The sequence below is a fragment of the Thermobia domestica genome, chromosome 10 (assembly GCF_964235325.1).
Source record: "Thermobia domestica chromosome 10, izTheDome1.hap1.1, whole genome shotgun sequence".
NCBI lineage: Eukaryota > Metazoa > Arthropoda > Insecta > Zygentoma > Lepismatidae > Thermobia > Thermobia domestica.
Genome location: NC_137463.1, coordinates 246,456,834 through 246,484,782, shown reverse-complemented (window position 1 = coordinate 246,484,782; position 27,949 = coordinate 246,456,834). Strand labels below are relative to the sequence as shown.

Genomic DNA, 27,949 nt, shown 5'->3' with positions numbered 1-27,949 from the left:
ATTGATGCATCTTGAAAATTTGATCTTACCCTTCATCTATATTCTTTCTCTTATAAAAACAATCTACTTCTATAATGTTTTTCTGAAAACGTAAGTGAAAGTATTTTATAATTACCTATCGGGTACAGAATAATACCTGTTCCATATTACATAGACCTCGGCTTGTAGTATTGGATCCCCGAACAAAAATTTCTGGATGCGCGCCTGTTGTAGATATTTTACTTGAAAATTCTGGGTAGACCTATACATATATTTGTAGTTTAACGTCTCATGATTATGAAACGAGGCAAGGAAGACAGTGATGATGAGAATGCATGATAGAGGTGGAATGAAGATAATTCGAGGAAACGGGAGAACCCCGAAAAAGATCTTTAAGTTTAACGTCCCGATAGTTCTGACAAAAAAAAATTAAAAAAAAAGTTATTTCTATATTGCTGTTGGATTTTTGGAAACGAAACCTTAGGTTCTTTTCTTACTACGTTTAAATCCAATATTTTTATCTGTGCTTCCTTTTCTTTTTCTTCTTATATCTCCATTTCTCTCTGTGTCTCACTTCCGTACCTCTAACAGATATCTATTGGCTTCAATTTTTCATTGAGATATGTTTAAGTTTCTCCCTACATCAATTTATGAATCTTGTTTTGTCTCATTTTTAACATTATTCTTTCATGTTATTGACATTAATACATGTATATTTTGAAATTAGAATTGTGCTCATGTTGTTACTGATTTTAATATGGGAGAGAGGAAAGGAGAAGAGAGAGGGGGTCTCTCTGCCAGACACAATTGTGGGATAAGGAGGTATATATTGGATGGCCTAGCTGTAAGGTGTTAGTTGTCGCTTTTTTTTATGCGGAGTGTATAAGTTCAGTAATTCACCATGAATATAGTCAATCAGAAATGTTTTTTGTAACGAAGAAATAACAACATGAAATGTGAAATCTCATTTAACAAACTGTCGAGATCTCAGAGTCGACAAAGATTACACTTTCCGGTTCTGATTACCTCGAAACCCCGGTAGCCAGAATTAGCCCGGGATAGGGGACTTACATATTTAAAAAATGACAATCTCAACAAAATGCTGACGTCTTTTAGTGAAAGATTAAAAAGGAATTAAATCTCTCATTTCTAGCTCTATTATTCTTATAGTTCTGAGTCTGTGTCAAAATTACTGACAGAAATAAGGACAATGAATTGTGATTATTTTGTAGAACATTCCACTTTATTATCACAAGAATTAAGTTTGCTAACTCGCCATCGTGTGTAGTTGAGGGCAGGACTAAACAAGCAGTTTTGCATTTTTTTTTTTTTTTTTTCAGGAGCCTATTACCGCAGAAAGTGTCTCATAGTGCTTGCGTTGATGCGTGACAGTTTCGTGCGGAGTGGCGTGCATTGCTATTTGTGCTTGAGCGTGTGTTCTATCGTGAAAATGTCTGAGTTGGAACAGGAGGAGCAACGAACAAACATGAACTGATTGGTAACGCCAGGAAAGAAGGACAGTAAAATACAGGAAATGTCACTACAGGTATACAGCGAGAATACCATGAAGAAAAGAGCAGCCTACAACGGGGTTAACGATTTTCGGAGGAAAGGAACAAGTGCCTGATAACGAGAGGGTAGGGTGGGGGGATAGCCTGTAACGAGTCGAACAGACGAAAACATTGCCAAAATTCGTCAGTTTCTACTCAAATCGACGACTGACTGTGCGATTCATAGCAGACAAAGTGAACATTGGTAGATAAACTGTGTGGAAAATTTCAACTGAAAACCTTCAAATGTGCAAAGTGCATGCCAAAATGGTCCGAAAAGACCTCACTAATGAATGAAAAGCAAAGGAGGGTGAAAGCGTGCACAGACCTGTTGAAGAGGCAGGACGAAGTTTTGGACCGAACAATCATAGGTGATGAAATTTGGGTTTTCATTATATGAAACAAAGCGACAAAATGCCGAATGGATAACAGCTGACTTTCCACGACCGAAGTTACGATAATCAAAATCAAAAATAAAAAAGACGTTGATAACATTTTCTGATATCCATGAGATTGTACATATGAGTTTATACCACGAAATTAAATAGTCAACCAATGTACAATTTTGGAGTGCTGAAAGAATTGAGTGAGAAGATGAAACGCAAACGACCAGAACTTTTTGCGAGAAACTCGTGGTTTCTCCATCATGACAATGCACTGCCCACATGGCACTGTCTATACTGGAGTTTTTGATGAGAAAACAAATAATTGTGGTAGACCATTCACCGTACTCATCTGATATCGTCCCTAGTAACTTTTTCTCTACCCAAGTATCAAAATAGTGTTGAAAGGAAGGAATTTTGATGACATTAAGACTAATATGACGGCAGACCATTCTAGAAGCAGTGTATCAAAATGCTTCGAAGTGTTGATTAGGCGCTGACATCAGTATATAGCTTCCCAAGGAGAATACTTTGAAGGCAATCATTTCAGTGTGCAACAATAAGATACGTAGCACATTTTATGAAACTAGTTCGCGAACTTTATTGTCAGACCTTGTATATAAGAAACACAATAGGAAGAAAATATTATTATAATTATATTTATTACACATTGCCTGGAGCACGGTGGCTCAGTGATAGAGCGCTTACCTTTGGTGCGTGGGGTCTCTGGTACGATCCCAGGCTAAGTAAATTGACGGTGGACAAGAACAACATGTCCGTAGGTTTTCTCGAGATGCTCCCGTTTCCTCCCGCATTCTCATTCCATCAATTATTCCATCATCATTCACATGCGTTAGTCATCCGTCTCCCTTAGCTTAAATGACATAATCGTGAGACGTTAAACTTAAAGATTTCGTTCCATATCGCCTCCTATAGGATATTTCTGGCTACGCCTATGAGTGTATATTTTGTTCCTCGTAGCTAGAAACAACAAACTAGTTTTATATATATATAGTAAATTTTCTGGAAGGCGGTGTTGGCTATGTCTAGGCTACTATTAATAGTGCAGAGTTTGCTTCTTTAATATCACTTCTGGTATTATTGGGTCCTTATTTAAGTAGACTTGGAAACATAGAATTGAAAGTTCTACCTCCGGACTTGAATCTGGAACCACAAGAATCAAAACTCGAGGGCTAATTTAGTAACGTCCTTCGTTCATTGTTTAGCAAAAGCGGCAAATAGTTATAAAAATATGCACATAAGCCTAGATTTGTAAATAATTGTCTAGAAATCTTATTGCAATAATTCTATCGTTGATTTAGCTACTTCATAGTAATTGCATGATTATGCTATGCTACGTATTTTCTCTTTAATGACGGTATATAAGGTACTCCAACGTATACTACCAGTGGCATATTTAAGGCAGGGCTTCCGGGATTAAGCCCTCCTCGAAATTTCATTTACTATATTAAAGTAAATGAAATTTCTCGCAGAATTTTCACATTTCCAGGACTGAAGTTGGTAAACCCCCCCCCCTCGAAACAAAATCGTAAATACGCCACTGTATACTATATATATAACTGTTACAAACATAGTTTTTCAACACAATAAGGATCGGGTGATTATGAGCACTAATTTGAAACGAATGGGGGGGGAGGAGGATCGATAAGCAAGAAATGTTTTGTTTTATAACAGTGAATGCCATTAGCGAAACAAAATAAGATAAATGAGCCCCTTGGCTCAGAGCTCCAGCAGATTTAGCTTTCTCAGTTTCATCTGGCATATACCGGAATGTTGTTTCGCTCTGGGCGCAATTTTTCCCATTTTTACTTTTTTCTAATAAACACTTAAGAACTATTACAACTGAATTATTAACAGAGAATAGAAACAGTGGTATCATTTCAGATTGTGTCCGGTGGGAGGGTAAGATTGTCCACCGACGTAAAAAAGTTTCACGTTTTAAACTTCCAAATTATATTATGCATAAGTGTCAGAAGTCTTATAGAACGGTTTTGTCCGTCCGTCTGTCCGTGTCTGTCGACAGGTATCAGAGCAAACACGCTAAGAGATATCGAGATTCGATATTTTTGCAATCGATTCAGTGTCCCAAGAATAGGTTCAATCGTACCTATTAATCTTTTATTCAAACCGGAAGTGGTTAAAATTAGTCATTTCCAGTTTCAATGTTTTATCGCCATAGAACGAAAACAGCAATAGAAAGCAAGAAGCGTTTTTTTTTTTTTTTTTTTTTTTTTTTTGCAAACTATATTTCAAGACAACATAACACGACTATCCAAAAACTCTACCAAAACCGGAAGTGGTTTAAATATATAACCTCCGGTTTCGATAGTTATTTCCGCAGAGTACGAACTATAAATACTATGAAGATGCTGTTTTCCGAATCGATTCAGCGTCCCAAGAATAGGTTTTATCTCCTCTGTTAGCCCACTATTAAAACCGGAAGTGGTTGAAATAAGCATTTTTAATTCAATCTTTATCGTCATAGAAAAAAAAAACAGTAAGAGCTGGCAAGTAACGGCTTCTTGATATAGATTCAGCGTCGAGAAACAAGTTCTATCTTTGATCCTATTATTCTGTTGCAACCAGTAATTATATATGTACTACTTTAAGTTTGAGTATTGAATTCACATTGACTTTCCAAAATTTATGTGGGTGCATATCAATGACGAGTCGTGTTACATGTTTCCAGGGGAATCTCGATATTTTTTGATTGATTTGCTTTTACTTAAAATATTTTAGAACACTGTCATAAAGGCTGTGCTCAATTTTATTGACAATATAGTTCCATTTTTTCTTGTCCGGACTGTCTTTGACTAGACCAGAGACAAGCAAGAAAGGAGGGAGTGTATTACTTTTACACAGACACGTTTGAATTTATATGTGTTTTAAAGGTTAGAAATGTTAACTTCTATCTCAATGTTTTAATTGCTTATTATTTTTGATAATGGCAAGTGAAAAATATTTATTTCATTTTGTTTCTGTCGAACTAAAAATCTTATGGGGGCTGGAGCCCCGGAGCATCCACGTAATCGGCGTGCATGATTCACATAGTTACTTAGTTTTGTACTGTAAAACGATACTCACTTGTTTTATTATTATAATAGTATACTACTTATTTATAATTATACTTCCCAAACGCAGGGGGCAATTGTCTCCTGCCCTCCCCAAATAACGATTCGGAATGCAAATAGAGGAAAGAGAATCTGATACAGTGAGTAAGAATGAGATACTCTATTCTTGGTTTCCTTGAGGTAAAAACCCATTCATTACTCATGTCAGTCTTTGTTTTCAAGAATCTAACACACGTGACTTCTGCCCGAAGTATTGAAAGATCCTAAAGGGGCACTTGCTTCCCCCTTTGAACTCTTTAGCGACGCCACTGGTAATAATTAATGGAAGTGAATTATTATAAAAGAATTAATAGAATGCAAATGTGTGAGAAATCGTAAGAACCCCAAGAAACCCAAGAACACGATGTTTTCCACCAAAAATTCATATGAATGGGAACTGAATCAGGCCCGTATCCACAGGGAAGCACGTGGACCCCCCTCACAAAAAAAATCTTTTCTGGTCCCCATAAAATTTTCACGGTAGGCTTGCAAATGAACTATAATATGGTTGAATCGAGTCTTCCCAAACCTGTATGCCCCCCTCCAAATTTTGGGGCTGACTACCAGTCTGGGCTGAATCAGGGACCATTACCAATAATCGCTAAATAAATTGATCTTGTGATTCACCAACAGTGGGGCGAAAATCCGTTTTGCGGCGGGGATTGATTCAGTTGTCACTTTGATATTTCCTACACCAAATGGAAATTTCCTACACAAGTCATTCTGATTCTATGTGTATAATTAGCAACAGTCGCTATATGCGTATTTATCAAGCAATTACTATATTGGTGTTTCACATTTTAATATCAATGTTGCCGCTAAAAGACGAAAACGAAAAGGAAGAAAAAACTATCATGTTTCCCACAGTAAAATTACTACTTTCAGAAATTTAAAAGTGAGTTTTTCTCTTCTTTTTTTCTTTTCCGAATGGGAGAATTAAGAAGAAGAAATCACGGAGAAGATTATGTGCCTCAAACTATATGTTAACGAACGAACAAAAGCCAGCTATTTTGGCGAATTATACGAACAGAAGCTGCTCCTAAAACTGAAGATAGATTTTCGTTTTGTCCAACGACGAAGCGCTTTGGTTGGCGGTTGGGATTGCTTGACATACATCTTTGACTTCCCCGCCCTTTCCTAACGGTGTCTTTGGCCCCGGGCACGTCCCTGTTGCAGATGGGCACCCCTCAAAGTTCCCCCCACCACATGTAAGTGGCCCAGATACTAGGTCCACTTTTTCTTATGAGAACGCGGAAAACCCTCATTAATAAGGTGTGGGTCGCCTCTTCAGTAGCGAGCTTGCTAGCACAGTGGTATGATGTGGTTCTGCGTGAATACGGTGGGCTATAGCTCACCGCAGTATTGAGTGAACTATCTTCTAATACTGGTGCGGAAGTGCATACAGTGTGAATATACTTACGCTCATTCTGGCCTCTCCTCCTCCCTCCAACACTATGGAGCGGGAACTGTATGTTGCTCTGGTAAGTACCTCTCACGTTTAGCCATCTGGTGGCGAGCTTTCGAAATATAGGTTAGATTTTTAGTCTGTCTGTCCAGGTTGTGTTCGGGTTAATTCCTCATGGAGGCAGATCCAATGTCTGCTTACAAAATATATATACGTTTTTTTTATCATTGTTTTTCTTTTTTTTCGGACGCACACCGGTTACGGTTCTTCGGATGACCTTGTCTGGGGCTTTTCGTAGGTCAATTTTTTCACCTATTACAGTGTTGCCACATAGTAACTGGTTCAGAATAGAGCAATTGTTAACAATGGTCAAGTGAATTTATAAATAAACATTGCAATAACCTTGTAAAATTCGTAAAGTAAATAATAATAATAATAATAATAATAATAATAATAATAATAATAATAATAATAATAATAATAATGTGTCTAAGACTGGCGAAATGAAAAAATTCTCGTTATAGAATCTGAGACAAATGGCGTACCCAAATCATTTTATGGGGGCAAAAGACCTCGCGAAAAAAAGTTTGATTCCCTCAATTGCTAGACATATAATAGAATCTAATTTATAATTGTATTGTAAGTGTTAATACACGTATCTTACGACTAAGTTTTTTTTTTTTCACTAATTCCCAGATAGAAAATTGCTGCATTGCACATTTCTTAAACGTTTTGTTCCTACAAATTAACATATCTAAGATAAAAGAAATGGATTTATCATACTTATCATGTGAATATAAAGAAATACTTCTTTTTTAAAAAAAATGTTAAAATAATAATAATAATAATAAATAAGAAATCGAATTATTAATTATTACATAAAACTTGGAAAGGTAAAATTAGATAAATTGCTTGCAATCTTGAATAATGTAAAGTATAATCAAAAAAGAATAATTATCAACTGTTATCAATTCACAATTTGAAAAAAAAAAAATATCACACCAGTTAATGATTCTTTATTATGGACTTCAAAATGTATTCAAGTAAAAATACATTTAATAAGTTATCTACTGGGAAACAGACCTCGATTTATGTAATTTATTTGACGGTTTCAGGTTAACAATGTTGCGTGACCCTTACAGATTAACACGATTCAGTGAAAGAATATCAATAAACCAGAAAGGGCTGCTAAAATATATCCAAAGATAATTTTCATATAATAATAATAATAATAATAATAATAATAATAATAATAATAATAATAATAATAATAATAATAATAATAATAATAATAATAATAATTTCTTTTACATGTTGCACTATGTTATATTTGGTTAAGATTCGTTTCTCAGCTTGGGATGAGGGTCTCGAGAGGGTTTCATGCACGTCGTGAAGATAACAGGAAGAGATAAATATAATTAGAATCTAATATCGGAAAATAGTTTTAAATATTATTTTGAACTTTGTTCTGATAGGCATTTCTTTTTCGTTTTTTTTTTTTTAACGCACTGTTAAGAACGACAAAAAATAGGTCTACTAAACATTTTCAATATGTGCAGTGAATTTAAATGAAAGAGGTACGATGTGAAATTAATGAGAACTGCATATTGAAATACCAGAAAATACAAAAGCAACAAAACCTACATACTGAAATGCAATTAAAACTTAAAGCTATTGAGATACTTAAGCATGGTGCGATTTCACTAGTGCGATAATGTTCGGTTCAATCTTCGTGACGTACATTATTAAGTCATTTTCAACTGACAAGTGATTTCTTGTCTTTGTTTTAATGCTTACCATGGAAGAATGAACACATACAGAAAAGTGTACCAAATTCACAATATGAGGTAACTCGAAGTGGCGGCCTCTCGAAAATTAAAATACTCAATGGACTTTTTGTAACAGCTGTCCATTTTTAAAACCAAAATTAGAAGTCACTTTTATCATATGACCCAAAATTAAGGGAGTTATAAAGTTTTAAAATTGTCAAACTGCCTCCATTTTGAAACGCATGACAGATCGGATTCGATATTTATAATGTGAGTGAATTGACCAAATTTGGTTTTAATCTATTCGCTTTTAGGGAAGTTATTGTATCCACTATATACAAGAAATGGATTCTACTATTATAGAAATAGATGGATATCGTGAGATCTCTGTAATAGGTATATTAAAAATTCCAGACAAGCTTATTACAAACCAGAAATTATAAGAGGGGTCGCTGAGAAGAGGATGAGATAAAATGGAGGTCGTGATAGGAGTTAGGTTGAGAACCACTGGTTTAGATAAACTAACGTGATTTAAAAGCTTATATTAAAGGCTTCGAGAGAGAGAGACAATACTCAAAGAAGAAATGAGACTGAAGTTTATAATTCGAGAGAGATTAGGGATACCGAAAAAGAAATGAAAATTACAAGAAATGAAATTAAAAGGAAATGAGAATCAACTAAATAAAATAGGCCTACCTCAAAAGTGCTTTTTTATTTGTGTTTTCAAATCACGTCATTAATTTAAATAGAAGTATCAGTCGTGTAGTGATCTTTTCAAACCCATTCCTCATTCTTAATTGAAGTTCTGTTTGAGTGCAGGCCCGGTGCTGAAGCCATCCTCCTAAATCCTGGCCTGTTGGAAAGTGACCAATAATTTTTCTCTTCGAATTGTAGCATGAAAATTTTATAAAACTTTAGATTGCTGTGTGAAGTGATAAATTGCTGGAAATATTTTATTTATTAGATTAGTCTAAGCATAGAAATATGTTATGCACCTTTCTTTAGAATAAGATTTACACTAAACATCACTTAATTCCATTCCATTTATCTTCATCTTTTCGAGTTAAATTTTAGTTTTGAAGTTTTGATCTATTTATTTGAAGTCCCTATTTGACTATTTTCCATTAGAGACTGGTTGTTCGGTCTAATAATAATGATTATAATATGAAGTTTGAAAACATTGAATTATTTCGAAGCTCTCCTTCACATATGCTCAATTTTTATCCCTACACAATACATCAATTGTGTAACCTGACCCTAACTTCTTCTTCTCTCTCTCCTCAACCATAGGTTGGTGGGCAACATGGAAATTGTAAAACTTTTCTCTCTTTTGGGAGAGCTGTTTTATACTTTGATAAGGTATCTTCTTCATAATTGCATCTACATATTCTATCCTTGGTCTTTCTCTTCCTGGTTTTCCTTCTGCCTTTCCCTCTTATCAAGACGGTGATCCAATCGGAGTGCCGAATAAGATGGCCAAGCATGCTGTTTCTTCTTTTTCCTATTATCTTCATGATCTGTCGTCCTTCATTAGCTTCCTTTGGACGTCTTGATTCCTTTTCCTTTCGGTCCATGATATGCAACAACACATTTCAAATGCTTCCAGCTTGGATATTAATTTCACCTTTTCTTAGTGTCCACGTCACTGGTCCGTAAAGTGCCCTAACTTAGGGACACTTTTTATTTTATTTTATTTATTTATTTATTTATTTATTTTATTTATTTTTTTTTTAATGCTGAATCGTACCACTTTCTTCATGTGGTTCTCCAATTTCTTAATGTGATAGATAGAAGAAAGTCACACAGAAACAAAACTTTTTTGTTTTTCTTAAAAGGTAAGCTCAGAAATACGAGAAAACTTTCTAAATCTGATATGAATATGTAGTCCAGTCCACCCACTTTGGTGTGCATACTGTGCAATAGTGAGTGTATATTTTGCATATGGAATGACGTCATCAGTTTGAAATGAAGGAAGAACTGCATTGTAGGTTGTGTATCACATAAAAGTAGGACTTTCTAGCATTTAAATTATATATTTGCAGGGGAAGCGAGAAAGTTGACAGGTTCTAAGAAGAACCTGTGCTTCTCTTTACGTTATTCAGTGCAGTGGTGCTTAGGGAAAAAAAGAAAAAAAGAAAAAAAGAAAGAAAATCCTGAATTCATGATATTGTTAATTGGGCTTAAGCAAAGGTATCCACAAAGAGAAAAGAAGAAGAAAACTTAATAATTAAACACTTAAATAAACAATTAGTAACTAAAAGTGCAGAATTTCAAGATATTTTAATCAAGTCTATACCTGAGTCTTTTCCCTTCAGATTTCGAGTTGTTTACCAAATTTCATATTATAAATAAAAGTTATTAAGTTAGTGTAAATAACTCAAACAGCAATTGGTGATTTATTATTATTGCTAATATAAAAATAATTTTTAAATATAATTTTCATCTTATTCAGGTAAACTTTCCATTATTATTCATTACGACGAAAAACGTGACCAAGTAGTACCTATTGTAAGTATAAATTCACTTTTTAGGACTCTCAATTCAGAGAACACAACATGCTTACTCTTAACGATATGTTAACGCTTTTAAGATCACCATTAGAAGTGAATGTTTTAATAAGTACTGCTCATTCCAGTTTCACAACTACGTAATAACAGAAACAAAAACTAAATCTAACAAAACCAATTTCTTTTTTTATTAATAATATGTGTTCCAGTTTCGGCAATATATATCAGATACTTACATTATCTTGATATCACATGCTTTATATTGCCAAAACTGTAATACAAGTTGCCGAAACTGTAATACAAGTTGCCGAAACTGTTATACAAGTTGCCGAAAATGTGATTCAGATTGCCGGAACTGTAATTCAGATTGCCGAAACTGTAACAATAGTGTTTGTTTTGGTCAAATTTTACTTTTGCGCAATTCAGTAAATGTTTTGTTGATGCTTAGTGGTTGAGCTCCAGGTGTGGTTGTGGAGGCTTAATGCTCTCTTAAAAAAAAAAAAAAAAAAAAAAAAAGACTTTGAAGATGGCATTGACTATCAAATGAGTGATTTTGCTAAATATCAATGTAAAATACGAGGGTATTTTTTTGTGGAAAGAAACAACAATACTTGTAGAAACTTAGCATTGCTGCAAAGATTTTTTTCTTAGTTCATTTGAACGCAACACACACAATCTTTCAATTATACTTAATAAGCATTATAATGTTCTTCCACAAATTATTACAAACTAGCAAAATTGGATGTTCTTTCCACTGACTGAACAGTATGCAACATGCAACATAGAAGAGTAGTTTCGGTTGTCTAACTTGGAAGGTTTCTGATTATATATACGTATTTAGTAGCTGAAGAAATGAAAACTTAAAGTTTTACATCCCATGGTTATGCCGGCTAGGCTAAAGCAGGGTGATGATAAAAAGAAATGAGTAAAAACGGTAGAATGAAAAAAGTTGGAGGAGACGGGAGAACCCCTAGAAAACCCATGCACACGATGTTTGTCTACCACAAAACTCACTTGGCGCGAGCTGGGATCGAACCAAAAACATCATGCCCCAGAAGTGAACGCTCTATCACTGAGCCACCGCGGCCCCCATTTGTACCTGAAGGATACATGATAAAATTAAATGCATTTAAAAATAAGCACAAATAAATTACATCATAAAACATGTCACTGGACTCCTTTTGTGCGTTAAAATGGATAAGAGATTAAGATGCATTCTTTCTATGTCTCTGGTCTTGAATTCGATCTCCGATGTGTATTAAGCCACGGATAATACTCGAGTAGTTGTTCGGATGCTGCTTTAGGAATACACCCTTTCATAAGATAAAAAAGTTAATTTTCAACCAATCTGAAGCAGTTTTCGTTTAATGTTCTTACCACTCGACTTTGTATAACATAATGCAGACTGCTGACATTGCAAATTAAACCCAAAATGACATGGATAGAAGACGAATGTGCAAACCACTTAAAAACTAGAAAAGTAGACAAAGTCCATCATATTACACTCTGTGACAATGTTTTATCCAGACATGTTATGGAGGAAAATCCTGCCAAACTTCTAGAATTTCTTGCCAAGTTTTTCAAGATATTGGTGATAAACATAGCGTCCAACTAGGGTTTTACATTCCCCCACCCTGTGGCAGATTTAACCCTGGGCCGGGGGGCTAGGCCCCTCAGTTTTTGAGTGACAAAAATAATTGAAGCTCTTATTTATATATGTTTGAAATTTTATAGTAAGGCCTTTTATTCTTTATTGGAAAATTTTTGAAACATTAGATATAATTTCAGTTACAGTTTTTTCTGTTATGCAATGTGTAAAACAATGCTTGAGGTCCACAATGTCAACATTCAACCTAGCCATAATATCCATTGGGAGAGAGTTAAGTGAAAACATCTGAAGGACCAATGAAATGTTGTAAATCAATTTGCAAACATAGGCAATTGACGAATTAGTTCTTGAATGGATCACGATTATATGTTGTGTCTCTGTGTACTTGATAGTAAAATATAAGAAAATGAAGACAAAAAGCAACAAAGATGTGTGCTTTCTCATTTTCACACGAGAAGCACAAATTAACTGTTACATTTTTTTTTTTTTTTTTTTTTTTTTTACTATTTTCTGTTAACGAAGTGCGTAAACGGATTTCAAATTAAAATGATTTACGTAAACTCATGATATACCTATCACACTCTAGGTTCTGGCTACCCCATCCCCAGATTTTATCTTCTAGATCCCCCCTCCCCCCGTTGAGACTGAATAAAGCACTGCTCTGTGAGGAGAGAAGTGAGAAAAAAAATTGAAAACAATTCGAGAGCATGAAGTTTGTGTTTTGTATTCTATTCACCTTTCTTCCGATGATTTTCTGCAGGAAGGAGGCCATCTTGAAAAGTTCTCTGCCCTCGTTTGAGTTGAATATCACGTTCGATCCTTAGCAAGGTCACTGTTGGAGAAAGCGGAGCATTACTGCACCACGTACATAGCGTTGTACACACGTGCTGCAAATTTTAATAATCATGTGCTGAAGTTCTGATAAATATTGAACATATAGGGCCTTATGCAGAGTCGTTTTGACGTGTGATTACGGCGATAATACGGGGTTGACTAAAGGATGATTATCAAAATTGTATTCAGAGTCTCTGATTAGGACGTAGTATTTGACGAAGTTAATCACATGTGACTAATTAATCTGGAGCAGAGTCTAATATTTTACCCACGTTTTAGCGTGCGACACAACATTTCGTATTTCATGTATTTTCATTTTTACAGACTACGCATGCGCTCATCTACTTTTCCGTAGTTGTCACATCTATTTTTCTCACCCGATGCATTGGGGTTATATAAGTTAATCATACCCAAATCAATTGTTTGGTTGTATTCAAGTTGACTCTGAATACCAAAAAGTGCACCTTCCTTAGTAAAGAGCTAGTATGACAGTTACTAGTCTGTAACTAACCCTCGATTAACGAATTCTCTCTGAATACCGCCCATTAGCTCTAGCATTTTACGAAGTTCTTTCGGGCTGTTTGGCAAAATTTTAACCCTTCCCTGTCGATAGGCTGGTTTATAGCGTTAGTACTGGCGCAGGGTATACGAACACCTCATGGAAAATATATCCCAAGTTTGAGATCATTTTTGTTCATGATCCCGTGGATAAATATGTTCAAAAATTCCATTTGACTCAGTATCCTCAAATTAGTATAAAAAGCAATTAAAAATGTCTCACAGCGTTGGCACTTTTTACCACCCAAGTTTGAGATCATTTTTGTTCATGATCCCGTGGATAAATATGTTCAAAAATTCCATTTGACTCAGTATCCTCAAATTAGTATAAAAAGCAATTAAAAATGTCTCACAGCGTTGGCACTTTTTACCACCCAAGTTTGAGATCATTTTTGTTCATGATCCCGTGGATAAATATGTTCAAAAATTCCATTTGACTCAGTATCCTCAAATTAGTATAAAAAGCAATTAAAAATGTCTCACAGCGTTGGCACTTTTTACCACCCAAGTTTGAGATCATTTTTGTTCATGATCCCGTGGATAAATATGTTCAAAAATTCCATTTGACTCAGTATCCTCAAATTAGTATAAAAAGCAATTAAAAATGTCTCACAGCGTTGGCACTTTTTACCACCCAAGTTTGAGATCATTTTTGTTCATGATCCCGTGGATAAATATGTTCAAAAATTCCATTTGACTCAGTATCCTCAAATTAGTATAAAAAGCAATTAAAAATGTCTCACAGCGTTGGGACTTTTTACTACCCAAGTTTGAGATCATTTTTGTTCATGATCCCGTGGATAAATATGTTCAAAAATTCCATTTGACTCAGTATCCTCAAATTAGTATAAAAAGCAATTAAAAATGTCTCACAGCGTTGGCACTTTTTACCAGTGGCATGAGCATTAGTTCTTTGATTTGCAATATAATTACCGATTTATTGTTTATTGTTTTTATTGGTACAATGAACTGTTTATTCATCTACATTAATTTAATTTTCTAACAAAGTAATTGTTCTACCAATTTTGCAGTAAATGAACATTCACTTACACATGAAACGCATAAAACAATAAAACCTTAGGACAATAAGACTGCTATTATACGATTAATTATAATTTCCCTTTAAAAAAAAAATGTGACCACTCAGATATATTACGAAATTGAGGCAATAAGTGAAATTAAGGATCATGAAAACAATGCTGACAAAATAATAATAATAATAATAATAATAATAATAATATAATAATAATAATAATAATAATAATAATAATAATAATAATAATAATGATAATAATAATAATAATAATAATAATAATAATAATAATAATAATAATAATAATAATAATAATAATAATAATAATAATAATAATAATATGAGGTGTTTGACGCTCATATCCTGAAGAAATTGTTTAATACAACACAAAATATAAGGATCCGTGGATAGGTATTCCGAGTTGAGAAACATTGTTAAAAGAAATATGTCCAGGAAAGAAAATTATATTTTTTTAACTTTGGAGAGGAGTATTAGTAAGAACAATTTATACTTCTAGAGAACATTTAAAAAATCGAATAACAAATTTCAAGGTGGATAAAGTATGATCATGTATCAATGACTGTGAAGATTGAAACTGAAGTTGTTTTATAGTTCTTTTTATGTAGGTTCTAATTATCAATATACAAAATATGATGTTAAGATATTGGAAAAATTTAGTAACAACTTAAGCATGCCAATTTGTTTTCCAAATATCACGGAAACAGATCTAATTCAAACAATTAGAAAATTTAAAGGGAATACCAATAATATTTCTTACTACATAATTAAAGCCTGTGGTAATGATGTAGCAACAAATGTATCGAACATTTTTAATATTTCTTTAAAGCCGGGAGTATTCCCTTAGAAATGGAAACAAGTATATATTATCTCAATTTACAAATCAGTTAATCATTAAAATATTAAACATTAATACGGTACAAGGGACAATAAAAGTTATTGCCTGATTTTAAAGATGGTAATTCATATGTTTATTTATACCAGACACTAGTTAGATTTAAACGAGAGTTTGAAACAGTATCTGTAATACGCTAATAAACAAAATGGAAGATGTTCAGAAATCTTTTGTCAAGCATATTACTTCCATAATTATGATTTTTGGATAAATTATTGGTTGCTCCAAAGTCTGTTTGACAGAAGAAAATTCAGCGATAAATAGTGTATTCAAATTGTGTTAGGAAATAGGCACTGTAGCAAATATTATCTAGAAAATGTAGGTAAAGCGCAATAAATTATAAAATCAGCAATCAATCGAAGAGATTCTAAATTCGAAATTCTGAGAATCTAAAAATAGTTAAAAAATGTTATAATTTAAACTGACCAAAGTCATATATTTCAAAACCTTACAGACCATCTGTCACACATGTATTAATAAATATATTTAATTGATGACAAAGAATTGTCTGGCAATCTTTTTAAAAATGTTATATTTATCTCAGGATAATATGACGAATATGACACACCTTATATATATTAGCTTAACGGCCGTGAAAATTTTGAAAGTAACACTAACCTATTTTAAATGAAACTTTGACTATATTGTTTAGAAAATATTATTGATCATTTTTGTTAGGTCTTGATTTTAAAAGTCATTTTAAATTAGAAAATTCCTGTATTTTTACTTTTTGACAAGGGTCGTTTTAGCCTCTTGAGTTTGCAATTGACTTGTAATTCATTATGATTATTATTTTACTGGTAGCCTATTGTGTTAAGCATTATCATGTAACACTATTACAGCTGCTGTATTTTTTGCTTACTTGTTCGCAGCACTCAATATAAAGTTATTATTATTATTACTATTTGTTGTTGTCATTGTGTGCAAATCTTCACCCTGTCGTATAAGTAGGCTCAAAATGTGCTTAATTAAAAGTTCTAATTGTTTACAACTGACAAATTTACTTTATTTACTTATTTACACTGGGATTGCCCAACAACCATTCCAAACGCCATGCCATATTTGAGACGTTCGGTCGAACACAATGCTAAGTGACATTCCCTAACTTTCGAGTAAACTGTAAAAGAAAGTTCAACATTTCCATGAAATGTTATCCAATGACACATACCAAACAAGCTTGTCCTGTCCACCTTTAGATACATTTCCAAAATAAAACTATTTACGTATTGTTCTGTGGTTCGATCCCAACCCATTCCACCTAATAACTCCATTTCATGGAAGTGTCCTTTATCATTGTCTCCCCCGAATCTGCTCATTTATGCAATTATTCAAGGACTTAGTTATACAGAACATTATGTTCATATAAATCATTGAGGATCAATCATTACCGCAGTCAGCAACATCTATTACCGTCAGACAGGCAAACAATACCACAGGCAGCAACATCTATTACCGTTAGGCAAGCAATCAATAGCGTAGGCAGCAATATATACGTATTACCGTCGGACAGGCAATCAACAGCGCAGGCAGCAACATCTATTACCGGCAGACAGGCAATCAATAGCGCAGGTAGAAAAATCTATTACCGTTAGACAGGCAATCAATAACTCAGACAGCAACATCTATTACCATCAGGCAATCAATCAATAGCGCAGGTAGCAACATCTGTTAGCGTGACAGTTAATTAGAATTTAACATGATACACAGATTGACAAACTGAAACGTTTGCGTGTTTATTATTATTCAGTCATGACCTAAGTCAATGCATGCTTTATACACGTAATGCATATGCACTAATAAATAGTATGAATGTTTAGTTTTTCCTTCACGTGCTCTTTGGAGGATTAGTTGCTTTAATACATACATTGTTGATTCAGCATAAACATCCACTTAGCATTTCGGAATGGCTTCACAAAGAAGATTTGCAGCTCCTCGTTAGCAGTGTTTCTTACAAATTGGTTAAATAGTGATTAGTGTCTTAACTCTACCGTTAAGGCGGTACAATACACACCATATTCTTCTCACGTGTGTTGATGTTTTTATCATTAGGAATTCTTATTTATATGTTTTATAAAGCCAGTGGTGGTAAGTACATTTTGTTCGTTACCACTATTTGCTATCTATTAGAGCTTTCGAACAGTAATCAAGATATAAAGAGTAGCATTCTTGCCTCGAAATCAAGAGTTACTGATGCTACCTTGAACCTCGTTTCCTATCCACCCATTGAAATACAGAATTTTTGTGGTACATCTACAGTACCTACACAGCAGGGTGATCAGACAGATCTCGTTTTTATTTTTTATTTATTTATTTATTTATTTATTTTACAAATTTCCAGGTACAGCATAGCATGATTTTGCCATTTTATACAGGGAAACGTTAATAAACAGAAATAAAGTAGAACTATCAACAATAATAACCTCAGCAGTGTCACCAAACAGTGGTGTCTCGTAGGGGGACGAGCGGGGCGGCGGCCCCGGGCGCTAAAGTAAGAGACGCAAAATTCGAGGGAAAAAATGAAAAGGAAAGAAAAAAGAGAGGAAAACTACTTGGAATATTACTAGTATGTACTTACATTCTCTTCTTATTTTAGGAAGTGGTCCTATAATGTTATTCATGTTAGGAAAATGCATGGGCACTTATATACAATGGAAGAAAAAAAGTAATAAAAAGTGCGCGAAATCTAGGAAAAGCAGGGTTTATTTTTGAAAATTTTCTTACACTTCACGCCAACCATGGTGCCGCTACGCGGTTGGTCTGGCGACGTAATTCATATCATATGTACGGGACACCGTTATATAATCTCGCCTCGGTGCTGATTTTCTACAACACGGCTCTGTCACCAAAGATGGAAAAGTAATATTATTTAGCCTACACACGTTTAATTATACTGCCAAACACCAGATAGCTCGAAAGAAAAAAATGTCCACCTCAGTTGTTAGATGATTGTAGTAGTTCGGTATTTTGTGAGAAAGAGACCTCTGTATAATTGCCAACTTAGGGCAGGCAACATGGAATAGGTGGGTATTCCGAGTTTTGCGGGAAGGAACACGTAAGGATAGTTCTTGAAGTAGGGTTTCCGATCTCAAGTTCCCATTAACTATCTTATGGAGAAACAGGTCAGAGTTATTTCTGCGTACTGCCGGGGTCTGGATATTAAGATATCGCAAGAGTTTCCTCTTAGGTAATATCCAAAGTCCTGGAACACGAAAGCGAACTATAGTAATAAAAAAAAAAACTAAGAATAGAATCAAGTCTACAGAGATGTATAGGTGCGGCCATGGCCAATATAGGAGAGCAGTATTCGATCTTGGGTACTATCAGTGTTTTATAAAATGTTGCTGATGATGCCATAGTGCGTAGCTCAGTAAATCGGTAAAGAAGCCCAACATACACATTGATTTCTTGACTATTGAGGAGATGTGGTTAGAGAACGTGAGTTTCGAGTCAAAGATGACACCAAGACCATTATGACTAGCAGAGTGTTATACGGGAACCGTTAATATGGTATTCGGAGGGAACAGGAGACTTTTTCAAAATAATGGTAATACTGTCACATTTCATGTAGTTAAGTTTCAATTGCCACATTTCACACCAGCCTAAAAGATAATTTGTGTCTTCCTATAGGGCCATCGTGTCATGGAAATATGATATTTTTCTATATAACTGACAATCAAAATATAAAAGGTCACTAAGATTAGCTAATAAGTGTGACTGGAGGTCGTTCATATACAGGACAAATAGCAGGGACCTAAGTACACTACCCTATGGTACATCTGAGATCACAGGTTGGTGGTTAGAAGTCGCCCCTGAAAGAACAGTTTTCTGTTTACAGACCTTCAAGCAGCTGTTGATTAAGAACGGAAATTTACTATATAGGTTACCTTAAACCTATTGGAAAAATTCTGAAGAAGATGTATGTGACTGACAGAATCAAATGCCTCGGAGAGATCAAAATAGATAATACCTAATTGAGTATTGTTATTCATACACTTAGTTGTACAGGAAAGGAGAGTGCTAAAATTTGTGAGATTTGAGCTTTTCGGTAGAAAGCCGTGGTGAGAAGTGTGAATGTAAGGAGACGTGAATTTATTTTTTCGCAGATAATATAAATTACAGAAAGAAGAGATATTGGTCTGTAACAGGATACCTGATCTTTAAAGCCTGGATTGTCCATTTTCTCAGAAAGTTATGCTGTGATCCAATAAAAATACAAACAAGACTCAAAATATCTCTTTCTATTTCTTATAAAATCAATCCTCTTTTCGGCTTGTAGTTAAGTAGTGTAATTTTTGTGCATTTTCAAACCCTATAGTTGAGTCTTCGTTTGGAAAAAAAAAAAGTTTCATATTTAATTTGTCCCTAATCCTAGTTCCTGTCAAATGTTAAATGATAATGTAAGAATTAAAATTAAAACAAGATTAAATAAATGAAAACATGATTATTCTGGCAAGCTCTTACTATCACACTGAGAAAAGAATGTAAAAATGACGGACGTAAAATCGTGTTACATTTGTAAATCCCGTAGTTTTTGGACTTGATGTGCAGCAAACGTATAACTGAAAACGCATATTTTACAATACTTTCTGTATAAGTGTTCCACCTGAACCTACTTTCCGTATAAAACAATATAGGCGGTCAGGATCCCACATACAAATGGACGTATATAACATAGCTGACGAAGGTAACATATATAAGGAAGACTGTTAGATATCTGACATCTTGCAACGGCACGATGTAATATCTAAGGACAGTGCCTATGTAGCATACGGATAACGTATGCTTCGTACTGATTTTTGTAGTAAATAAGAGGATTCCGTACATTTGTATACCGCTGTCCGGAGAAAGGATTTTTCTCAGTGCGTGGGACAAATATTAGGAGTCTAGCCAGAAAGACTGACAAAAAGGATAAGAGAGACGAATAATCAAGACAAGAAAATGAAAACGTGGGAGGAAATGGGAACACCTCCAGAAAACCCATTAACACGATGTTGTTCACTACAAACTTACTTAGCGGGGCATCGAACCAGAGACCTGACTCACTAGAGAACCAGAGACCTCTACCACTGAGCTACCATGCCGATCTACGTCATTGAAGCGAAAATAAATATGAATCAATTTGTCCTTTCTTCTACGTGGGGTGCACTGGTCCAGTGGTAGAGCATTGACTTTTGGTAAGTAGGATCCCTGGTTCGATCCCAGCACGCGCCAAGTGAACTTTGTGTTGTACACACCATGCACGTGGGTTTTCTCGGGGTTCTCCTGTTTCCTCCCACTTTCTTCATTTCACTATTTCATTTATTTCTCATCATCAGTCTCCTTTAGCCCACCGACATAATCGTGGGACGTAAAACTCATAAAAATTTCATTTTATTTCTTCTCCGTAGCACGCTGCTGGATTTTTAGTTCAACAGTACTTCAATTGCAAATTCATTTTATAAACTGCTAAATATATTTATTAAAAAGACAAGAAAAAAAGCCGTTGTAACCAGCAAAATTTGACTCAAGTAAACAAATGCACCATTGACTCTTGAAAAGTGAATGTTGATGTTTCATTATTCTTTATGAAGCAGAAAAATTTACTCTCCTTAAGTTTGAATCTCGATGAATAACGCTAAATCAAACTGATTCAAAATAAAAAAAGAAAGAAAGAAAGAAAAGTAACTTAAACGTTTTTAACTTGATAGCTAACGATCTTATACAGTATTTGCTTAATCTTATTTGTAATTGAAATTATCCACATCGCGTGATCAACCGGTCATGGTTAATTTATTTACTATTAGTCATTTTCATCGCTGAAGTAGGTGTATGGAAGTTACGTGATCAGTGGCAGGTGACCCACGAGGTTTACCACTTGCTCATGTTTACTTTTGAACAACATCCTCATATGTACAGTTAGCTCTTTCTATTACTTAAAAAAAAAAAAAAGAAATCTTTCTTTCTCTAGTCCTAGGGGCTACCTGTAAGCTATCCAATCCTTTTCTTAGTCGTCTGTCGGAAACGTCAGTTATTACAAAACAATTGAACTAATAATAATAATAATAATAATAATAATAATAATAATAATAATAATAATAATAATAATAATAATAATAATAATAATAATAATAATAATAATAATAATAAACTTAATTAACATTAGAGAGCAGCTAAAAGCAAAAATTCAGCACTTAGTCAAATTTAGTATTATACAATTATACAATTAAAATAAAATAACAATAGAAAATATTATTATCAAACTAGCTGAACCTTGCGCTTTTTACACAGCGGACAGTTCTAATAACGTGAATCTCCTTCCCACTTCTCACTATATTTGTAGAAGTTCCTTCGGACGCAAATAAAGAACAAAAAGACTCTCAAGCGGAGTGAATTGCTACAAACAAATATATAAATGCACTATTTTAATATATAGAATGTTGAGGGGAGTTTGTGGCGAACTTGGATAAGTAATAGGTGATACCGAATGCATTTTTTGTTTCTTATAATTCCATATCTCAGTACGCCTCAGAGTGGGTCCAGAAGCCTTCGAAGTTGCCAGCTTGCAATAGGTTTTGTCATTCAGATTACAGCAAAGCGCCTGAAATGTCCGTCAACCCGCTGTACTTAGCTCCATTACTGGTTGCCTTTCACAAGGGTATCAACCTTAACGTCCTAGTGGAAATATTAAACTCATAGGGTCAAAATGACACCTAAAATGTGGAATATAAAAATAAAGACTTTTTTTTAAAAAAAAAAAATGAATGAGAACTGGCAAATCTACACAAAATTTGGAATCGACCATCGAAAACTTCTAACACGGTGGTTTTCGAGATCTTGTTGTCGAAAGGATTGGCCACAAACATGTAGACTTTTCTTGACCATATATACATAAACCTAGCATTTTAATGTGTAGATGAAAGAATAAAAAGATAAGCACTGGCAATAAGTCAGTGCCAATTCGTATGAAAAGCGAAGTGCAATACACTGATAGCTGTAGGATGTACAATAATTGTAGCTTGTTACAAGTCTTGAAACTAAAATATGTTTCCTATCATTTGGTCGAAATAATATTTTATCCCTTGTATCATATGTTGGAACTTTTAATTCGACGGTTTTTCAAACTAATATCTGCACAAGAGACTATATTTTCCATAAAATTCAAGTCAAGTAATAATAATAATAATAATAATAATAATAATAATAATAATAATAATAATAATAATAATAATAATAATAATAATAATAATAATAATAATAATGTAATCACTGACAAGTTACTTTCTGCAAATTAAGAAGTTCTTATGTACTCGTTATCTTCTCCTTGGTTTGCCATCTAACACGTCCGTAAGGATAACACCTTTTCATAACTAACGTTTTATCCATTTTCTCTTTCTTCTTTGTCCATTATTGTTCTTTGCTATCACTGTCTTTCTTTATCCAACACTTGATTGCTTTGCTTTCCTCTTCAACCTCTTCATATTCATGACTTTTCGCCATATTCAACATTTTGAACATTTTTCAGCTTGAACAGCTTTTGCATTTTTACAGTATGGTATTAAATTCGTTGTACAAAAGTAGAGTGGTGATTTCTGAAAATGCCCCCCGCGAGCAACAAGTAGTTCGCGATCGACAATTTGGAGATTACTGATTTAAGAAATACAGCTAAAGATTAGAATTTTTCCATTTTCTTCTTTTTTCTTATTTTCTTCTTTCATTTTTATGTGGGTGCTGAGTACCCCAGCAAAAGTTTTAGGATGGAAAAATGATGAAAAACGACTGGCTTTCGTAATGTTGGTATGGAGAAAAAGGAAATTAATTAGATGGGTCGAGCAGAACACAAATGAGAGGGTGTTAGAAACGGTGGGGAGAAAAGAACAATTTTAGATATTATTAAGAAAAGGAAGAGAAATTGGTTGGGATATTGGCTAAGATGGAACTGTATCATGAGTGACGTTCTAGAGGGTATGGTCGCAGGAAGGAGAGGGAGAGGGCGAAGGAGACTACAATTGATGGACGATAATAAAAACAGAGAAATCGTTCTTGAAGGCGAAGTGGTTAGCGCAGGGATGCAAAATAACCACTCGCCCGCTCGCCCGGGGCGAGGGTTCATCGGTGGGGGCGAGTATTTAATATCATACCGAAGGTATAGAACTGGCAGAATCTTAAAAACCTTAGTGGGTGGTAATCGGAACTGTCCGAACAATCATATCCTCTTACTAGTGACATTGTAACTTAACTTATGTTCAACGACGTTGCGATAGCTTTGGTCCCCATTACACTGTGATTAATGGCTTACACATGAGGGTTCTTTCTTTCTATATAGAGAAGGGGGAAATAAAATAAACAAACACTGACCAACTTGCCTGCATATATAGATCATTCCTTCTCAATGGAAAAAGAAATATTCTGTTGAAAGCAGGTTGAAAGTGTCAAATAACAAAGCAATATCAAGCACTCGGAGTTTCCAGACTACTTTTTTCTTCGCCAAAACATTTGAGACATTCCATTCCTTATTCATGTGACGGAGATGATCAGCTTTTGTTCACCCCCAAAGGAAGAAGGAAGATTTTTCCACTCAAGGTGTTAAATAACAAAACAACACAAACCATTCAGAGTTTCCACGCTCCTTTTTTTTTCTTTTTCGCCAAAACCTTTCTCAAATGACAGAGAGGAATACGCACTCCTCTGGTCGAGAATTGTCAGCTAACTAGAATTTCTTGGCAACACCGGATTTCGGAGAAAATATCTGTTTCACTACCATGTAGTAGGAGGAGAAGGCTAATAGGTCAATTTTCCATACCTTCCCCCAAAGTTTTTAAGATGTTTCAAAAACTCTAAGTAAATGATTTCTATTGTGGGATGTGGGGTACTATCTTTTTTCTTGGGCGAGTATAATTTTGTTGCTTATTTGCATCCCTGGGTTAGTGGAAGACCATGGAGCATGGAAACTTCTTAATTGCACCCCCCGGAATTGGCGCACCTGCTTGAACTTAAATTTGGTAAGTGCCAGCATTTTGTTGCCATACCAATTTGTAAGAAGAGGATGAGCGTATATATATCCATTGACACAGTGACTTGTAAATGACGGGCGTGTGTGCAGTGCATGCGTGAGATAGAGTATATAAGTAAGTATGCTCACAAGTGTTGGGTTTTGTTTACTTTGTAAAAGAAGTACGAAACGAACCAACCGACAGACTGTAAACACGAACACTTACGTAATGGGCCACTTGTTCGTTTTCTTTCCTTTTTTTAACTTCATTTTCGTCTTAAATCGTTGTCTCATCATTATGTTAATATTTTTGCATTTTCATATATATACGTAGCTACATCATCTACTTCTTCTTTTCATGCCTGAGTTAGAAGCAAAAAATGCTTTGTTTACAAACGATAGAGGTTATATTACCAGTGGGTTTACTACTCTACTCGTATCTGGACAGGAGGAAATGTCCCGTTACGTGCAGGTGTTATTGCAAATAGCTTTTATTTCTCTTTAGTAGGTCGGGTCTGATAGTACGATTGACTCATTTCATGAACTAGTACGTCTTCTTTTAACACGTTTCAGATGAGAAAATAATTAATTTTGATGTAGCTTCATTTCATTTAAATACGAAAGAGAGCCTATAGTATTGCTTCTCGCAAACTAAGTGTAATGATCTGACAAAACATGACACACGTTTCTCTTATTGTATAAATAGTCTGCTTTGTGTTTATATTGATGAAATCTTCATTCAACTTATCGGTAACATTTATTACTTTGTGAATACGAGGGGTCATCAAAGTGTATGCATGAATTACCAATTTTATTAGATTTCAATAAAGTATTTGCAAAGTGCAGTATTTATCTACGTACTTATTTTAAATATCCAGACAAAACTAAACAGTATCCAGCAAAATATGATGGTCACAAATCATGTAAACATACAGATCTTTATTTATAGATTAAAAGAATATATATGTTTATATATTAAAAGAATATATGTCTGGATCTGTCATAATATTTCTCATAGAAAGAGTAACCTTGAGTCACCAAATATTATACATAGGAGAAATTTGGAAATTTTAAGAAACAATCTTGTAATAGCGCCTGTATATCATGCAACCAATATTGTTCTACTGTGTAAAGTTATTTATATACTTTTTATCTTTATGTTACATACATTGTCCACAATTGGAATCACTAGATAAGTCAACACGATTCAACACTTTAATTTTTATATGTAGACTAATTGCAAATTCTAATAACTGCATACCTTGAAAATTAGGCACACCAAATGTATAGCACAACTAAGATTTTATTTTCAAAATTTCATGAATAATCTTTCTATTGCCATACCAACAAGAAACAAATAACTATCTCTCGTTACAGCAACTACCATTACCTGAACATCAATCTATATCAATTATATTCTACATTTTTTCTTCTTCTTCTTCATAACATATTGTGCACTTTTAAGCACCGTTGTCCAAAATAGCTACAATTAGAAATGAAAGTAATTCACAGATGTCAGATATACATGCGGGCTATTGCGATGTCAGAATGGATTTGAAGTTCCATCTATCTGTACTAGTGGCTCTCAACCTTTTTTTTTTTTTTTTTTTTTTTTTTTTTTTTTTTTTTTTTTGAAGCTTGGACTAGATGTATCAATTTCAGCATCCAATAGAACCTGAGATTGTGATCCGATCGTCAAATCTCATCCATGAACTTTGTCAATGTCGTCTCTAGTAAATGGAAAACATCTTCTGAAGGGAGAAATTCACAGAGGCAATTCGTACAATAAGTTGTTTCCTGACATAACGTAATAGCTGGATACAGATAGTAGAAAAATGTCGGTTAATATTATTACCAAAAATGCATGCAGGTGCATTTGCCCCGTGTCATGAATTGTGTTTTCTCAAAACTGAGACTTAGTTAAATCTATTTTTTGTACAAGAGTAATCTAAAAATAAGGTTTCCAAAGCACTGTTGACGCAGGGAAATTATTCGTTCGACTGTTGAGAAGACGGCTGTGTTCGTTGTTTCCCCCTACTCCCAAACAAACCTACAAGCACCTCACTGCAACTGCTCAGTCTCTTCAAATGTTTGTAATGGAGCTCCCTCTTGGCGCTACCACCAACTACGAATTTCGTTCTGTTATTTGGTTTTTTTGAACCCAAAGGGCGTTAATCCGATTCAAATTCGTCGCTAATTGACGGAAATGTATGGCAAGTCATGGTTGGACGTTAAAAACGTCCGCAAGCGGTATAGGGAGTTTGCCAAGGATGTTTTAAAATAGAGGATCTGCCCATACCACAAAATCGTGAAGCCGTACGTCACACTTCACCACACCTACTCTGCCCACTCAGCGCCACTAAGATTGCAATGTTTCGAACCAACAATCATGGCAGAAACGAGAGTAGCCAATCAGACGTGCCGGCTCAGACGAGGCTCGATTGTTTTTCGGCTTCATTGAGTTCATATGATGAAGATACGTATGGGCAGATCCTCTATTTTATAACATCCTTGGAGTTTGCAGCTGGTCGTACTGACATTCATGACGAAGAAAGGAGAGGGAGACCGTCAGTTTTCGACCAGATAATCACAAAGGTTGAACAAACTATTCTCGAGCATCTCTTTCCTAAGTTGAAAGAATATTTAGCCGGAACGTAACGACGACGAGGTAAAAGATGACGTCCAACGCTTCCTCAAACACATAGCGGGGGAGCTGGTGTGACATGGGGATACAAAAATTACCACAGGAGCTACAATAATGCATTGACCGAAATGGCGATCATGTAGAAAAATAGCTAAATGTAAAAGATTTAAAATGATATAAACGTTATTGAAACTAACGTTTGTATTTCTTTAAAATAGGATACTTTACTTTTCGAACTACCTGTCAGGGGCGGATCCAGGGGAGTGATCGGGGCAATCTCCCCCCAGAAGAGGAAACTTTCTTACTTTACATATATAAATAAAACCCATCCTAATGCTTGGAGCCCTTAAAAGTAGCAGTATGACAACCCACCGCCCCCCTTAGAAGTCGGTCCTGGATCCGCCCCTGGTACCTGTAAACATCGGAACCCTCCTGTTTCATAAAAACTGTCACTCCATTCTTCCTTTTTTTGCTTTGTCCCCCCCCCCCCCCGAAGAAAAATCTATTTTATGAAACCGTTTGACCTTTCTTTTCTAAACAAACTTTATAACACAATAGGAACAGTTGCCTACTTTAAAATGTCTTTTAATAAAACGAGAAAAAATTGATTTGTTTCACAAAGTGGGGCATGAAATTATTGAAGAGAAAGAACTAATCCTGATAAGC

At 34.6% G+C, this 27,949-nt stretch overlaps 1 protein-coding gene across 1 annotated transcript in view; it reads left to right on the top strand.

The window, feature by feature from the left end:
* The first annotated feature begins 6,287 nt into the window (after nt 1-6,287).
* Nucleotides 6,288-27,949, top strand: part of spz4 (Spaetzle domain-containing protein 4) — a 90,488-nt gene continuing 68,826 nt past the window's right edge. The window contains exon 1 of the mRNA XM_081729460.1: nt 6,288-6,524. Within this exon, the coding sequence (XP_081585586.1) occupies nt 6,498-6,524 (27 nt within the window). The 5' untranslated portion in view covers nt 6,288-6,497. The remainder of the gene's footprint in view (nt 6,525-27,949) is intronic.